Genomic DNA, 18,381 nt, shown 5'->3' with positions numbered 1-18,381 from the left:
GAAGCAGCGCTTCCCCTGCTGGTTGCCTGCCTGCCATTCATGAAAGCGGTCAAAAAGCTTTTCAATGGCGGTTCTGGAGTCTGCGCAGGAGCTCGCCTCTCCACAGGTGGCTGCTACGCCCGACGCTGCTCCGGGAGTAGCTAGGTAAAGAAACGGATAGGTAGATAACACGGCTGTCCCCTAAGCGCGTTGCCCAGATTGTTGCGGGAAAGTCTACAGTCATAGGGTTGCCAGGTCTGCTTCCAAAAAATAGCGGACAAGCTGGGGGTGGGGGGTGGGGGTTAAATAGTAAAAAAAAAAAAAAAATTACAATTAAATTATATATTTTCTTACAAACATTTTAACACGCCATTTTAGGTCAGTCGACACAAGCTACAATACATTTTAAAAATGTGAACTGTACATAATTTTATAACATATTTTTATTTTAATCTCATCATTAATTTTTTCGGAGAATCGAGTTCAATGGATATTCGATCTTTGTCTCATTCTAACTTATGAAAAAAAAAAAAAAGACAAAACGCGATTCTCCTATCCTTATTCTCTTAGGCTGTACAGCTTTAGATTACGTACCATTTCATCATAAAGCTTTTGAATAAAAAAAAATGTCCACTGTTTTGTGAGAAAAAATAGTGAACATAATGTGAAAAAAGTGGACTGTCCGTTCAAATAGTGAACACCTGGCAACCCTACGAAATACAGTAAAAAAAGGGATCGCAGAAGATTTGAGTAGGTTTCTGGACTGATTTTAAGAAAGTTAACGAGGATTTCTGTCTACCCGGCTCGCTTTTTCTTTTCAGCAGCAGCTATTACCGGTATTTTTTTTACCGGCCACTTAATGAGAAGGAAGGAGAAGAGTCTGCTTGGAACGATTGAGGGCAAAATAAGAAGGGGACAGCAGAGAATGAGGTGGCTGGATGGAGTCACTGAAGCAGTCATTTAAGTGAGTTTAAATCAGTGGTTCTTAACCTTCCTAATGCCGCGACCCTTTTATACAGTTCCTCATGTTGTGGTGACCCCCAACCATAAAATTATTCCTAAAACCATTGAAAATATGTGTTTTCCGATGGTCTTAGGCGACCCCTGTGAAAGGGTTGTTCGACCCCCAGGTTGAGAACCACTGGCTTAAATGGTCTCGGGGGATGGTAGAGGACAGGAAGGCCTGGAGGAAAGTTGTCGATGGGGTCACGATAGGTCAGACACAACTTTGCAACTAAGGACAACAAGTTTACCGGTATTACAATGAATTAGAGTTAAACAAGAATGTTGCTCTCAGCTGGACTTCAACTTCTGTATCTCTTGCTCATACAACCATTAGCCTAACTAGGGATTTTGAGAGTTAATCCAACATCTGGAAGGTACCATAGGGTAGCATAGGAGATAGCTCCAGTTTGCATTTTATGTTTAAGGGCAGAACTCTGGTATGGTACCGGTTCGGAATTTCTAGGAACCATCTGTATTCAGAAGCATTTGAATGGCTGTTTGGTTTGACAACTGCTTTTTGTGGTTTGTTTACAAAATTTCCAGGGTCTAGTAAAGCAAACAACACATCTGCCTAGCTCTGCATGAGAGCGGAAGCCGGAATGGGAAAATCTAAATGTAGAAATCCTTTTTATGTATTATATTTTTTCTTCTCGGAGGCATTCCAAGTGACTTGGCTTACAAAATTGCCCCCTTTTTATTCTTTTAAACTTTTCTGTGTGTGTGGAGTGCCTTACAGGACATTTGGAGATGTTAATTTAGGTAAGACTTGATTAAGAGGAAATACAATAAATCAGAATACATCCTTTACTGTACTGAGAAGTCACTCTGTGCATTTCTGCAGAGAATGCATGTTGTCAAAACTCATCTCTGGTCATCCTAAATCGACTCACAAAGAAGCCCATCAGACTATCAGTTTTTGCAAGCTGATATAAGGGGAAATATCTTTCCTTATTGCCATGGTTTACTGTGTAGATGTTGCCACTGGCATTAAAAGTCCTGGTATCTAAATTACTTTCTGGGCTTTACGTGGAATCTAACTGTATTATTACATCCTATTTGGGATGTTATGCCAGCTGTTAAGTGCTCAGTGAACAGAAACACGTCACCAGTCAGAATCCCTGAAGAATACGTGACATTCATGGACCAGCTCAGTGGTGAAATTCAATTTTTTTTTTACTACTGTTTCTGTGGTGGGCTTGGTGGGCATGGCAGGGGAAGGATACTGCAAAATCCCCATTCCCTCCCCACTCCTGGGGGAAGGATATTGCAAAATCTCCATTCCCACCCTACTCTGGGGCCAGCTAGAGCTGGTATTTGCCGGTTCTCCGAACTACTCAAAATTTCTGCTAGCGGTTCTCCAGAACCTGTCAGAACCTGCTGGATTTCACTCCTGGATCAGCTTCTAGTAAGCCCAGTGCCTGAAATTTATTTTCAAGATGAACGGATTTCGGGATTAAAGTGGTTTTAAAAATAGTAGTCATGTGAATGATAGAAAAAAATAAGTTAGGCAGCATCTTTTCCGACGAATACATTTTTATTTTTTTTAATAAAATGTATTGGTCGGAAAAGATGCTGCCTAATTTATAGCCACGTTTGCGATCTTATGGCTCACATCATCCAATACAGAGTGGAGCCTGGTGTCTTTTCATAAAATGTGTTAGTCAGAAAAGGTGCCATTGTCTTCCTCCTGTGGATTTTTAAAGAAAGGCTTTTCTCAGTTCAATGCTCATTTATTCATCCAGAGCCGGCCTCACTGCTCATTTGGATATAATCCCAGTTAGATATATCTGAACCGGGCACCGGAAATCTCAGAAGTCACCTTATTATATGGGCGTCTTATTTTCAAATGCGCCTGCCTTATAAATTCATTCCCACTCGTTGCAGGCTTGCTATAAAAAAATACTTAAAGCGAGACTCAACTGGAACCAATCCTAAGCAAATAATACTATTCCTAAATAAGAGAAGACTTGTACTGCGGTTTTAACAACCTCATCGACTTGTCCGTTTGCTGTCAAACTCGAGATGTTATAGCAGGAGAGCTGCTGTTGGTCTATGGCAGGGGTCTCCAACCTTAGCAACTTTAAGCCTGGCGGACTTCAACTCCCAGAATTCCTCATCCAGCAAAACTTGGAGACCTTGGTCACTTTAAGCCTGGTGAACTTCAACTCCCAGAATTCCTCAGCCAGCAAAGCTGGCTGAGGAACTCTGGGAGTTGAAGTCCGCCAGGCTTAAAGTTGTCAAGGTTGGAGACCCCTGGTCTATGGTACCTTAAAAAGAAATTCAAAAAAATCCCTGCCTTCCTGATTTTTAACCTCCGGGCATGGGTGGTTTGTTTTGCTTTTTATACAGATAAAAAAGAAGGGCAAAGGCAGCTATGCAAACCACATGCCAACCCCCACACACATTTTTTTTTTGCCCCGGAAGTGCTCGTCATCGAAGGTTCGGCGCTTCCGCCGACGCAAGATGGCGGCGGATGCAACAACGGAGCTGCTTTTTTTGGATACTTTCAAACACCAGAGCACTGAGGTAACGGAGGCAATGTGGGTCTTTCTATCCCATCCCCCTCCATTTCCCCCCCGCCCCCCGCCTTCCAGATAGGATGGAATTGGGCTCTGAGAGAAGATGTTCATTATCAGGCGGGAATTAATGGGCTCTTATGTTCAGAGCTCCTTCTGCAGCCTCCACAAAGGAAATCAGCTTCATGTAACGGTAGCGATAGTTGTTTATATATATATATATATATATAAGTCGATCTGGTTGAGCCGTAGGTGTGCGGCCGTGTATAGATATGATGGATATTTAATTTTTTTGCCGTTTTGGCATAACCTGCCCCCCCCCCCCAAGTTTATCTTTCAATCGAAATATGAACCTTCCGATTATAGTTCATAGCGATATAATTCCTGTTCCTATCTCTCCCCTAGTAAAGCTTTGAAGGGCGAAATGCCGGTATAGGACTAATTCAGTTAAATAATGACCGCAATAAAATCATCCTCTATTAATCAACATTTAAAAACATGTCGCTTTCTTAAATTCATTATCAAGATAAAAGAAATAATGGGATTCATCGAAATGCTGTATAGACAACAACAATAAGTCAATCTTTGAATATAAATTTCTCTACATGCGATCATTATATTTATGTGCTATTTGATTTCTAAGATCAATTGAAGTGCAGGTGGTATACTGCTTTATCTGTGAAATTAGTGTGGATTGTATACATGCATGCAGCTTTGGAGCTCTGTTGTCTTGATATAAGAATTTAATTTAAAATTTATGCTAGGAGATAGGTAAAAGGAACCTTTTGCCCAATGTTAGGTGCTTAGATTATTTTGGATAGTGTAGTAAAAATGTATCAGAATTCCAGCCCCTTTGGTTTTTAATATGCTTTTTGCCCATATCTAGCAAATGAAGGGCATGCTGATTTTTTTTATTATGTTATTTTAGTACATTTCAGTATAAGCTGGTAAAACTTCATTAGTTTATTTTGATCTCAGTTTTAAAAAGGACATGAAATATATTGAAATGGGGAAAGAGCAATTATGTCAAAGACTGTGAGGGATCTGGAGAGCAAACCAAATAAGGAATGGTTAAATGATTTGGGATCATTTAGTCTATATCAGAAAGGTGTCGCATGAAGAGGACTTATTCTTTATTGGTAGGAGCAGAACCAGTGGGTCAAAACTGGTTCAGGATATAGGTTCAGGATAGGCATAAGAAAGTCTGCAAATGGAGGTTGGATAGTCATCTATCAAACATGCAGTAGTGAATCCTGTACTGAGCAGGGGGTAAGGCTAAATATCCTCTAAGATCTTTCAACTAAATGATTCAATCTGATTATTACTAATTTATTGTTATAATAGTATCCTGTCTTTCCAATTGATACTCTTAACATTACTAAGAATATCAATAATATAATTGCATAAGAATTGATTGTTTACTGAGGAATCTTAGGCTATATTTTTGGGGGAAGATTTTATAATGTTTAGATGTTTTTATTTATGCACCTTTTCATTAAGAGTTCTTAGAGTATGTAGAATTTAAAAGCAGTCAGTGTTTAAAACTATAAAAAGTTGGGGTTCCTAAAATGTTCTTGTTTTATTTTAAGAATTACTTATTTCTTTAATGTTAAAAGAATTTGCTGACAAGTTATTGGAATTGAACTTCTTTGTTGAACATCAGATAAAACCAGTCACATATCCTGTAAAGAAAAGATATTCACAAGTTAGGTTCAGTTTCTATTAACTGCAGTCCTGTGAATGTATGCTAAGAAATACGTCTGTCTGTCTGTTTATGTGGATCTATCTGGTCTTTCAAGTCTCTCAATAGTTCACTCATTGCCACTGCCACTGCCACTTAGACCATCCACATTGGTCATCCTGGTCTTCTTTTTCCTGCCACCTTTCCCAATATTAGAGCCTTTTCTAGAGAGCTGGATCTTCACATAATGTTCTGATGCTATTATAATTTGAGCCTGGTCATTTTGACTGTTTACCACAAATAAACTATCATATGGAATTCAGTAGAGAAGCTGCTGCTTTGTTGCCATCTTAGATCTGCCCCTCTCGATTTATGCCTCAAGCGAGATCTATGGGTTAATGTGTTCAGTGATCCATAGTTTATTTTCTTTGCTGTTCATGATATTCTTAGGAGTCTTCTCCAACTTAATTTAATTATTTGATTTAATTATTTAAATTAGATGATTTTAAGTTTCTGCAGGCTGAGCAGTAAAATTTTAAGTAAAATACTGTTAGATTGTGTCAGTAGTTCTTATGAATAATCAATTTTTCCATATTTTTGCTAAATATTAAATCTTTTCTATTTTCTGCAACTTCTTTTTTCTTCACTTGTCGCTTTGCAGATGTTATTCAGATCTTTATTTCTTGTCTGCTTGGCCTCTTCAAATCAATTCCTGGACCTTTCCTGCAAATCATCTGCCTCTGCATCTCATCAGGCTTATTAACATGATATCTGTCTCTGTCCCTAACAGGTCCATTGAAATTTGATGGCTAAGATGAATTTTAATTAATTAATCAACTAACTAAAATGTTTCTTCTCACCACAATTTGTGCAGCATGTTTGTTGCATAACAGCAAACATAGTGTTATTCGATCTTCCCATAAATCCTTATCAATATTTCTGTCAGCCCTTCCAGGTAAACCATGATTAGGAAACATGACTAGATGAAGCAATTATACTCTATTGAAAGGCTACATTAACAGAATCTTGAAAGCCTGAAAGTACAAATTTTCCACCACCACTTTTAAATGCTTGATCCACTAGGGAGAGTCCTTCTCAGTTTCTTTATCTGACTGTTAAGAGATCCTAGGCAGCATCTCTTGCTCAAGTTTTGCAAGGCCATCCACACATTATGTTACAATTTCACAATATCATAAATTCACTCCATGCTTGAGGACATGTCTTTGCGTAGGAAAACAAGTAAACTAATTGTGAACCAGGTGTCCAAGTTTATTAAGTGTCCAGATATGCAATATTGTACATAGGGTTACAATGTTTATCATAGAAAAGTGGGGCACTGTTAAAATGACAAAAGCCAAATTAAAATGAATTCTGCAGTGTTGTTTTTAATGGTATACTATTGTCTGTTGCAGATGGCATGTTACATCTGGACATGTCAGGAAGAATGAATGGTTATGGTTACACCACTTGTTACTTTTAGGCAATGTCTGGATTATGTGAAATGCATATTTTGACAGATTTTTGAGTGCTCATGAAACAAAACAAAGTTACTTTGCACTTCAAAATTCATGAATTTTGTTCATTTTTTTTCTAGCAAAGCACTAATGTAGACGTGGTTCGCTTTCCATGTGTAGTTTACATCAATGAAGTGCGTGTAATTCCTCCAGGAATAAGAGCTCACTCTAACTTACCTGAAAGTAGAGCTTATGGGTAAGCAAACAAATGATATAAGAGATTGTCCAGCACTGTTTTCTATGTCATTTTTAACATGCAGAGTGCTTTGTGGTGTTCTCTTATTTTTATGAGAAGATATGTTAACTTCTGTAAAATGGGATATTGAATCAGAGAGTGAAAGTATATGCCTAAATTTGCAATAGACCTGAACCTGAGATTTCCTGGGTCCATCCAGCATTATATAATGGAATATACTTCAGCTTTAAGAAACCAAAAATATAAAATAACTTTGAAAAGGATTTGTGTTTTAATTGAGACAAGAAATATAGCTCTTATAATTTTTCAATTTTGAATAAGTAATGGCAGGATGTATGAAATGCTGATGAAAAAGTAAAAGAATTGCTGAGAAAATAATCTTTTGAGCTGGATTTGCCAGCCATAGTTTGGAGTCAGTTCTGGCTAATGTCAATTCTTGTTTGCCCAATTCAGATATTGCAAATCATGACTCAAGATAGAAGAAGAAGAGGAAGCAATAGATGTTTGTTTCTGAGATCTTGCTTACACTTGTTTCAAAAGCAGTTTCCACTAGTTGGAAAAGGAGATCATTGACAGTTGCATTGAGTACTTGATTTATTTAATTTATATGCTGGCCATCTCATTGTCAAGTGATTCAATGTAAAGTATATTGCAAAGACAACATTTTAATACTTCAGGATTTTATGTGGACATACATGTATTCTAGATTAGCCAAAAAGTTAGTGAAATATCTGAGATTAAAGAATATCACACATTAAAGAGATTAAAGTATCACACATTGCCAAATGTCATAGAAATTGTTGTATGGAAAGAAAAAAAAACAATTTTTTATTCTACAATTCATGGATTTTATTAGATTTTATTACAAGCTTTAATTCAAAAATAAAAATATTTGTAGTTTTATCTATATTTTATATATATATATATATATATATATATATATATATATATATATATATGAATGCTCATTCTGCTCATCAGAATATTTGAGAAAAGTATGGACCATATTTTACAAAATATATGGAATATATGAAATAAGAGCTTAATAATGTAAATATTGACTATTTTTAACAGTTGGGAACTCTTTATCTTCCTCCAGATTGATTAGCAGTCTTTTAAGGCTTGCCTTGCTCATTAACCAGATTTTGATTAAAGATGATATTTTTTTCACTTTGACTCTGTTCCCAGTGAGACATCTCCTCATACATTTCAGTTAGACCTGTTTTTCAACAATGTCAGCAAACCAAGTGCACCTGTATTTGACAGGCTAGGAAGGTAAGTACTAAAAACATTCCTTCATTGAATATACTGAATATACTTTACCAGAAACTATAAAATTATTGAATACAAAAAACAAACTTGTCACTTCTTTCTTGAGAAGGGATTCTGATAACACATACTTACCATTTCCTGTAACCATTATTTTTTGTGGTCTTCTCAGCTGTCACATTGCCAAATTCTGTCCAACTGTACTATTGCATAACATTAAACAAGCAATCCTTGGGATACACAGTCTACAGAAAATGAATAAAATGCAGGTAGAGAGTTCCTCTATTCTGCCACTTAATGCAAAGATGTATAGTTGTCAGCCTAATTCTAAAAGGATAGGTTGTAAGAAGGTCCTATTGTAAGATTAGCTAGTAAGAGAAGATGTTGAAGAAAAATATGCATGTTTATTACCTAATATCTAATTTTCTTCTGCTTAATAGCCTGGAATATGATGAAAACTCTTCAATTATTTTCAGGCCCAATGCAAAGGTAATTACTATGTAAATTGTGATGCTGTCCCTCTCGTTAGTTAATATCATAATTTTTAAAAAACCCTTTTGGGCAGAGGTAATCTTCAGAGACTGGATTACTTTCAGTGTATTCCATCAAAGTCTTCTCAAAGTTGGTTCAATGGATGCTGAAGGATTACTAAGTATATATATACACACACAAATATATACATATCTACATAAATGTGTTTGTTTACACAATGCCTTAGATCTTATGAGTTGAGATTTTGTTTTGCATTTTTTGGATATGGGAGTCGTCAGAGATATAACTGGGGAGTGGTTTGTTGCAATTGGTTACCAAATTGAAAACTTTAGGAAACACTGTGTGTAATGATGATTTGTGATTTCTCTGTACTTTATGGCATTGTTGAATGTCATTATATTACAATCATTCAGAAGAGAAACAAATATATTTCCCCAAATTTCATTCTTTGTCATAGCATTGTATGATACTTAGTTTAACAGACAGATGTTCCTAGCAAAAATGGGCTTCATGTTTTTAGGTAGATCCTCGTAATTAGAGCTGAAAACATTTGAAATAAAAAGCATATGTTTCAGAACTGCTGTAGAATTTGGATATGTAGGATTTTTCAAAGCTGAAGTTCTGGTTTAACAAGCAATACACATAAAATAGAACTGATGAAATTAATACTGTTAATTCAAATGTAGCAAGTCATATTTTAAATTCTGTGTTTTATTTTAAATAATGCAGGTAAACACTGATGGCTTAGTTTTAAGAGGCTGGTATAATTGCTTGACACTGGCAATATATGGCTCTGTTGATAGAGTGGTTGGCCACGATAGAGACTCTCCTCCTCCACCACCACCACCTCCTCCACCTCCTCAGCAACAACAAGCTTTGAAAAGAACTCCAAAATTAGGTGAGCAATTCTGTTCTAGTTTTTAACTCTTCAAAAAGGTTTTGGTTAGAAAAGCAAATCTTTCATACCAATCAAGCGTATTTTTCTAAACATTTGTGTTTTTCAGTACTACTTGCAGTGGAATTCATTCTGTAAGTTCATGAGTATGAGTATCAGTACAGCACATGCCTCAGATTTTTTCCGAATAATTTTCTTCCCAATTTAAACCCTTAAGGGTGGTGGTGGTGTTACCAGACACAGAGTTTTGTTTTTTTATCAATTTAAATTTCATTTCTCCTATCCCGCTCTCGGCAGTCCATTTCCGCTGCTTTGAAAACTGAAGGGAATTGCAAAAACAGTTTGGCCTTTGTTTATCATGCAGTACGATTTAAAAAATACATAATTTTTCTTTGGTGCAAACATCTTTTACAGCTGATGGAGAGAAAGAGGAACAGTTCAATGGCAGCCCTCCCCGGCCTCAACCTAGAGGACCAAGAACTCCACCTGGCCCCCCTCCTCCTGATGATGATGAAGATGAACCAATGCCTGTATCAGGTAGTCAAGAGGAAATTCTGTTCTCATTATTGTCATATCTGAGAGGAAAATCTTTGCATCTTTCTAAAATAACTTCACTAATACATGTTTTGATGTCTAAATTAGAGAACCAAATATACAATGCATCCTACTATTGGGTTAAGAATTTTCCTTCCCACATATGGTACTTTAGAGTACATGGTTCCATGTTTAATAAAGAATTGACATTCATTTTTTTAAAATCGTCACATCCCCACATCCACATTATGTAAAACTGAATCTGGTGGTACAGTATCTGATGGGTCAATAGTATATTTTAACATAACTTTAAATCATATATCTTTGTTACTTAACTTTCATTATAAGTAACTTTTCAGTATTGAAACCTCAAGCATTCAATTTGTTTTCCTGCTATTAATGTCATTATTTTCAGTTGCTGGAGAAAAAGATGACGATGTTGATCACAGAGAAGATTATTTTGAGCCCATTTCTCCAGATCGGACTTCCATTCATCAAGAAGGTCCATATTCTGATGAGGCAGAAGTGGAAGAAGAACAAGCAGAAGAAATGGATGATGAAGAAGAAGGTGTGGATGTTGAGGAGGAAGAGGATGAGGAAGAGGATGATGATGGTCAAACAGTAGATAGCATTCAGGATGATGAAGAGGACGATGATGAGGATGAAGATGAGGATGACGATGAGGATGAGGAAGAAGAGGAAGAAGGTGATGAAGAGGAAGAAGGTGAAGGTAGGCAAATACAACCAACTAGGTTCATGCATATATACATTATGTTGTCCTTGCTTGATAAGCATTGACTCGCAGATACATATCTGGTTTGACCCTGTTCTTGAAACAATGTTAGCAGTGTATGAAAATTCTGTTTTGCGTAGTCTATGATGGCCAACCTAGAGGACCAAGAACCCCACCTGGCCTCCCTTCACGTGATGGAGAAGAAGAAGATGAGCCAATGCCTGTATCAGGTAGCCAGGAAGAAATTCTGTTTTTATTATTGTCACATCTGAGAAGAAAAGCTTTGCATCTTTCTAAAATAACTTCACTAATGTATATTTTGATGTCTAAATTAGGGAACCAAATACATGATGCACAAAAATATATTTGGTTTAACAGAGTTTTGCATACTGCAATGCATACAACTGAATCTTTGCTTGATGTTAATAGTCAATCATTGATTTACCTGCAAGCTGAAAGTATGGTATTTAAGAACCAATTTTGAAAACACATTATTTTAGGAAAGAAGATTTAACTCTTAATTTTTGGAAAAGGATGAAAAAAAATGTATTCATTTTTACAAGAGAGGCTGCCAACATTTGTAAGTGAAAAGGGAATAATTGGGTATATAATCAAATCAATAATTTGCGATAATTCAGTAATTTATGTGAGCTGTTGATGAGCCCCAAATTAGTGTTTTCTTTGAAAGTATATTTGATTTTTCCAAAGCTTAAATTGCAGTATTTATTTGCTGTTCTGATATCTTTCACTCCACCCGGTAGTGAGTGCTTTAGTTAGTGTCATTCTTAGGACTAATCAGTCGTTGTTCTGACATTTACTAATGAGATGTTCTCAGATTAGCAACATTTCTGCATTCTTTTTAAATACATATTTTCTCATATGTTATATTTTCTTTTCCTGTCCTTTTAAAGATACAGTAGGAACCAAAAAACTCTAAACGTAGGCATTCCATCTGAACAAGGGCCAGAAAGTAAAGGAGCTGTTCATTGTGCCTTAGTAACCTTTTCAGTGTGGCTGCAATGAAGATTGTTTGCAATCTTTGGGAGGGCTGTTGGGATTGTAGGCCAGTATATTCAAATATTTTTTGCAAAGACACTTGGAATTTGTCTCTACATATTGTATATTTGAGCATCTGTGTTCTATTTTGAATTAGTTGCATCACCTTTTGTAAGCATGAGAAACCATTGCTAGCCAAAGTATTTCTCTTTATTTTCTCTTTGAATACTTGAAGCCTGATCTTGGTCTTGTTTACTTGGCAGTCATTTATTTTTTGGTACACTCACCTTTTTAGAGGTCCATATGATTGAAACTTACAGAAACTTTTGGAATAAAAAACAAAAGAATCTTAGATGTGGGAAGATTATTAGATAGCATTTTATAGCCTTCTGTTCTTAATGTGTGCTTTGATTAATAATACATTATTTATTGCTTCGATGGGGCACTATTGCTTCGGTATGCTTAGAAGGACACACATACAAAGTGGGAGCCAATATGTTATTTTATCTAATCAACAGTTAAAACATAAGTTTTATAGTATGTTTTTTCACAATGATATTTTAAATATTTGTTTCAGGAGATGATGGTTATGAACAGATTTCAAGTGATGAAGATGGAATTGCTGACTTGGAACGAGAGACGTTTAAATACCCAAGTTTTGACATTGAATATACTGCTGAAGATTTGGCCAGAGTGCCACCTGTAACCTACGATCCTTTTGATAGGGAGCTTGGACCTCTTCTATATTTCAGTTGCTCCTATAAGACCACTTTTGAGATGGAAGTTGCCAAGATGAGAGATCAAGATCTAGAGAAGGAAAACAATGGGGCAGTAGAGAGTTCTGTTAAATTGACTGAGCTCCTTGAATTATATCAGGAGGAGAGAGGTGCAAAGTGGGTCACAGCTTTGGAAGAAATACCCAGTTTAGTAGTCAAAGGACTAAGTTACTTGCAATTAAAGGATACAAGCCAGGATTACCTAAGCCAGTTGATTGACTGGACAATGCAGTCTTTAAATCTTCAAGTAGCCCTGAGACAACCGATTGCTTTGAATGTCCGTCAGCTGAAAGCTGGGACAAAGCTTGTCTCTTCGCTGGCAGAATGTGGAACTCGAGGAATAGAAGCCCTCTTGCAAGGGGGAGTAATTGATTCTTTATTTGAGTTGCTCTTTGCAGATCATGTGTCCTCTTCCCTTAAACTGAATGCTTTCAAAGCTTTGGATAGTGTTATTAGCATGACTGAAGGAATGGAGGTTTTTTTGAGGAGTAGTTTAGAGGCCAGTGAAAAAAGTGGCTATCAGAGACTGTTGGAACTTATTCTCCTGGATCAGACTGTAAGGGTAGTCACTGCAGGTTCTGCCATTTTACAGAAATGTCACTTCTATGAGATTCTGTCTGAGGTAAAGAAAATTGGTGACCAGCTAGCAGAAAATTCTCCACCCCTTCCAAATCATTCTGAGTCTGAGCAGGATCCAGATGCTGGACCTGAAAGAGGCAACCAGGAATATGATAATGATGTAGATGCTCCAATGGATATGGACAATATTTTGGAGTCCTCCCCTATGAATGAAGGAGAAATTGAAAAACTCATTAACATTTTAGATGAAATTTTGCATTTGATGGAGACAGCCCCACACACCATGGTCCAACCACCTGTGAAATCTTTTCCAACAACAGCACGTATTACAGGGCCTCCAGAAAGGGATGATCCTTTTCCAGTTCTGTTCAGGTATGTATATTTTTTATTTGGGTAGATGGCTTTAGTTATGTGTATTCTGGTTTTTCTAGTTGGTACCTTCAAGATACGTTCATCAGACTTCCACTGTTACTCCATAGCATATTTAAAAGCCAAAACCTGGGCTAATTGGAGTTGAAACTTGACCCAGGTTGGGAATTTCTGTTTACATGTTCCAGAGGATCGCCAGATTCCTCCCCTCCCAATTTTTAATATGTCCTGATAATGCATGTCCATTATTTAATGAAGATTGTTGATTTAACAGGAAATATTTTAATTTCTTTACTACTTTCATTTCCATTTCTTTGTCTCTTCTCATTTTCCTTAACAAGTCAGCTCACTTTCCCCATTTAAATTAAAAAAAGATTTGAGTTACTCAAATGTTTACTTAGAATTGAAGACTATAGGTAATTCACAAGTTCTTAATACTTTCCAAGCAATGTGCTATTCTGAGTTCTTCATGATTTTAAAGAGAAGATTGTGCATAATCTACTCCCTGAATATCCTACAGTATTTCCAATTTGTAGTCCTTGAAAATTGTAGTAATCTCCTTGTTACCATGGTGGTGCTTTCTGCTTATGTTGATAAAAATAGTAATAATTAGCCATCTGCTTCATTAATTTAAGTTTGTAGGGACATTTGATGTCATCTGATTTGCAAAATCATTAATTAACTTTTAACAAATAGTCTTGATTTCTTGGATTGAATGAATATATAGCAATCAGTAAAAAATTGAAATAATGTTTTTATGTTTTGTAATGCAACAATATAAAACAGGTATAGATCTATTGAAATTAAATTCAGGCTCAGATGTATATCATGATGTGGCTGCTGCTGTTATCCATTCAGTTGTGTCTGACTCTTGGCAATTCTAAGGGTCAAATCTCTCCTAATCTTCCGAGCTTGCACTACTTCTTTTGAGCTGTTCTATGGCTCTTGCTGGTGTCACCTTTGATGGTGTCCAGCCACCGTGTTCTCTGACGCCCTGCTTTCCTTTTACCTCTAACTCTACCAAACATAATTACTTTCTCCAGTGATGGATATCAATTTTGCTTTTAATATTGGTGATATTAATTAATGTGATATTAATTCATCCCACTTTGTATTTGTGGGATTTGTTTTCTATCCCAAACCACAAGGATGCCTTGTGTAATACAAGTATAGAATTGTACGATGTTGCAGTTTAGCTATCTTATGGGAAAATGTAGTGGATAGATGTTATTTCTTAATATTATTTATCCTTTTCATTTCTTCAGGTATCTTCACAACCACAGTTTTTTGGAGTCTGTCACTTTGCTGTTGTCCAATCCAATAACAAATGTGCATCCTGGAGTGCTTCAGTCTGTCAGAGATATTCTGAGGTTTTTAGCACAGTCGCAGAAAGGTCTCCTTTTTTTCCTTTCTGAATACGAAGCCACCAATTTGCTGGTTCGAGCATTTTGTCAGTTTTCGGATCCCGATCAAGAAGAAAGCCTGCAAACAGATGGAGCAGGCGATGAAGCATTTCCCTTATGGCTTCTTCATTCGACCCAGACGCTGCAGTGCATTTCAGAACTCTTCAGCCATTTCCAGCGTTGCACAGCCACTGATGAAACTGACCATTCAGATCTCCTGGGAACACTTCATAATCTTTACTTGATAACTTTTAACCCAGTAGGAAGAGCTGCTGTTGCCCATGTCTTCAGCCTTGAGAAGAATCTCCAGAGCCTTATTACTTTAATGGAGTTCTATTCCAAAGAAGCATTAGGGTAATGATTTATTATTAGATTTATATCTGTAATGGGCGGGCTCACAGTATTCTGTCTTTGTTTTGTGCAGCTCAAGAAAATGTATACAATGCTGCTGCTTTCTACTTGTTCCACAGATGCAGTCTTGTGAGGTGGGTTGGGTGGAGAGTATGACTGGCCTCATCACTAAATGTTGTAATACATTAAGTGATATCTCTGAGGGCTCCTGTACAGATAGTCTTCAAGTTACGGCCATTCATTCAGTGACCATTCGAAGTTGTGATGGCACTGAACAAAGGGACTTAAGACTGGTCCTCAAGAGTTCCGGTCATTGCAGTACTCCTGCGGTCATGTGAACTAAATTTAGGCACTTGGCAAACAGTTTGCACTTAAACTGATTGCAGTGTCCCATGGTCACGTAATCGCCATTTGTGAGTCTCCCTCCAGGCTTCCCTCAAGTAAAGTCAATGGGGAAGGCATTAGAAAAGAAAACAAGTCGTTTGGGTAAGTCTCCCCCCACTCCCTGACTTTCTTCGCTCGTATGCACTATGCTGTCATTTTGCCCTTCTCTTGCATGCATGCTGTACCCTGTTTTCCCGCATCTTTGTGCTTCTACACACCCTGCACCTTTCCCCCAATCTTCCTTCGCTTGAGCCATATTGCAACACCCTCCTCCCCCAACTCATGTACAGCCTGCACTACCTACCCCCCCCTCCCAATGCTCTTTACCTGGGACGACTCCTGCTTTCTTCCTAATAACCAGGGGTGAAATGCTAGCAGTTCAGACTGGTTCTCCTGAACCGGTAGTAAAAAATGCTACCGGTTCAGGTGATCAGTATTTCCAACAATCAGCTGGGTGACAATCAGTTATGATGTGCAATTTATATTAGCTAGAATTGTCGGATTTCCTGCTTTCTAGCTAACCTGAATCACGTGGCACAGCAGTCCCCCCCCCCGCTGTTCTACTTACCTTTGCAGACTCAGAAGGCTTCAAAATGTTCCTTTTTTAGCACTGTGCGGATGTGCCTCAGGCATGCCTGCATGCACTCAGTAACAGACTCACAGAACCAGTAGCAGACTTCAAAGGATTTCACCGCTGCTAATGACCCTGTGCATCTGGAGTTATGACATCAACCAGGATTGCCTGGAATTAAGCAGGGCAGTCATATGATATGGTTTATAACCACATTGCTTAGTGACGGCAATTTTGATTCCAATTGTAGTGGCGCGAGACTTGTCTGTAACAGGATCGATAGAAACTGTCAACTCAGTTCAGAACAATACTGTTTTTTTATTAATTAATTTTTATTCTAAAGATGATTGCTTACTTATATGTACTATTCTCTGTACTGTAATACGTTTTAAAAGTAGAAGGATTATGAAAGAATAGGATGGCTTGGTAAAATCTCTTTCAATTTTAATGATAACTGTATTGGTCTCCTGTGTTTAATATAAATGGAATCCTGTGCTGGGCAGGTGAGAATCCTCTCGCACAGTTGCCTTTCCTTCTGAGTTCTATGTGCCCACTAAATCTCTGGAGGGTGAGAAGCCAGTGATGGAAACTGAATCTCTGGATTTTATGCTTAGTATGAAGACTAAAACATGAAATGAAGTAATACGAAGCAAATTAGTAAGTTGTAGGTTTTTGTTTTAAACAGTGATTCCAAATCAAAAAAGTCAGTTGCCTACAATTATGCTTGCATCCTTATCCTACTGGTGATACAGTCTTCAAGTGATGTCCAGATGCTTGAGCTGTACTCAGCACCCCTGCTGAAGCTTTGCAAAGCGGATGAAAATAATACTAAATTACAAGGTACACTGTTTGTTATTGTTGGACAATGTTTTAAATGATGTAGGAGAAATATTTCTGATATGAAGTGGGCTGGTGTTACATTCCCAAACAGTATTGGGATTTTTGTTCCTTGAATAGTTATCACTTGCTGTTTCCCAACATCATAAATTTGATTTGTCTTAATATCAAAAGTGCTGCCCAAAGCATTGTGTAAATCTGCTACTGAGTGGAAAAGGCAATCTGATAGATACCTCTAATTTCTTTCATGCATGAAGTGCACTTCCAGACATTTTTTTTTCTTTAAAGTTACTGTCCAGTTTCCGTAGCTGCTTAGGGTATTTAGGTTGGTGGTTGATACAATTTATGTGCTTCATACTTCATTGGTGGAAAGATGCTTTTGAATACAATATGAATAAGATGTCTCAGAGTTGTATGGAATAGTTTTTCCTTCTGCTGTGAAATTCATCTAGGTAGAAAAAACAATATTTCTGTTTTATTATTTTGTTCTAAAACTTTACATATCAAGTATAGGGAAGACATCTGTTGGGAGTAAACTGGGAGTGTGTACCAACAGTCCTGTCTGTCAGAGAAAAGTTCCAATCTTTTAAATGCAAACTGGCTGAACTGGAGATGTTTAGATGTATACAGTCTGGTCCTTCTGATACGTACTACCTCAGAACAACAATGACTTGTTGTCAGGCAGAATGAGAATCTTGCGGAAGGAGGATATGATTTCAGTGATAAAGGAGATATTTTCAAATTTGGGATTCAGTCCTTGGGTGATGTTAAATTTAAATTTATCGACAAAGAAATAAAGAGAAAGCGGAAGCAGTATGCTCTGTCCCATATTTGGGTAGACCAGGTTGCCCTGATAGACCGGTCTCATTGGAAAAACACTCTTTCTTGGGTGGTGGAACCAATGTGCTCTAGTCCTAAAACTATCAGGGAGACAGAGGGCTTTTGTTGTGGATCATTCAATGTTTAGAGTTTGTAATGAAAAAAAAAAAGATCTTCCTGGTGTGAAGATAATGGATGTTATCTGTAATCTAGATAAGTTATAAATAGTGCTCAGAAAGAAGTGGTGCTTATAATCCATGTTGACATCTATGATATTGGGGAATATAAGCAGGTAATCTTGGAAGTTACATTTGGGCTGCTAGGTAGTGAAGTTCATAGCTTCCAAGGCTATGCTTAGAAATAGCATCTGATTCATATGCAAGCAATGCTCAAGGCCTCAGTGCATAGTCCTTGGGAGAAAGCAAGAAAAGTGTGTCTTTGCCAGCCTTTTGATATGGACAAATCAGGAAGCAAATCTCACA

At 37.2% G+C, this 18,381-nt stretch overlaps 1 protein-coding gene across 3 annotated transcripts in view; it reads left to right on the top strand.

Annotated features, from left to right (window-relative positions):
• The first annotated feature begins 5 nt into the window (after positions 1-5).
• The window catches only part of VIRMA (vir like m6A methyltransferase associated), a 33,815-nt gene continuing 15,439 nt past the window's right edge, over positions 6-18,381 (top strand). The window contains exons 1-11 of one of the 3 annotated variants that reach the window (XM_034422452.3): positions 3,192-3,510; positions 6,776-6,891; positions 8,080-8,166; positions 8,601-8,649; positions 9,382-9,550; positions 9,962-10,084; positions 10,497-10,811; positions 10,955-11,044; positions 12,388-13,537; positions 14,800-15,291; positions 16,929-17,083. In XM_034422452.3, coding sequence (XP_034278343.2) covers positions 3,370-3,510; positions 6,776-6,891; positions 8,080-8,166; positions 8,601-8,649; positions 9,382-9,550; positions 9,962-10,084; positions 10,497-10,811; positions 10,955-11,044; positions 12,388-13,537; positions 14,800-15,291; positions 16,929-17,083 — 2,887 coding nt within the window. In that variant the 5' untranslated portion in view covers positions 3,192-3,369. Of the gene's footprint in view, positions 145-3,191; positions 3,511-6,775; positions 6,892-8,079; positions 8,167-8,600; positions 8,650-9,381; positions 9,551-9,961; positions 10,085-10,496; positions 10,812-10,954; positions 11,045-12,387; positions 13,538-14,799; positions 15,292-16,928; positions 17,084-18,381 lie in introns of those variants that run through there. The other 2 variants (XM_087891360.1, XM_034422453.3) reach the window with 2 other exon arrangements.

This window comes from Pantherophis guttatus, chromosome 3, assembly GCF_059756535.1.
Source record: "Pantherophis guttatus breed Tessera chromosome 3, ASM5975653v1, whole genome shotgun sequence".
NCBI lineage: Eukaryota > Metazoa > Chordata > Lepidosauria > Squamata > Colubridae > Pantherophis > Pantherophis guttatus.
The sequence above is the reverse complement of the archived record's forward strand: the minus strand, read 5'-3'. Positions and strand labels throughout refer to the sequence as shown.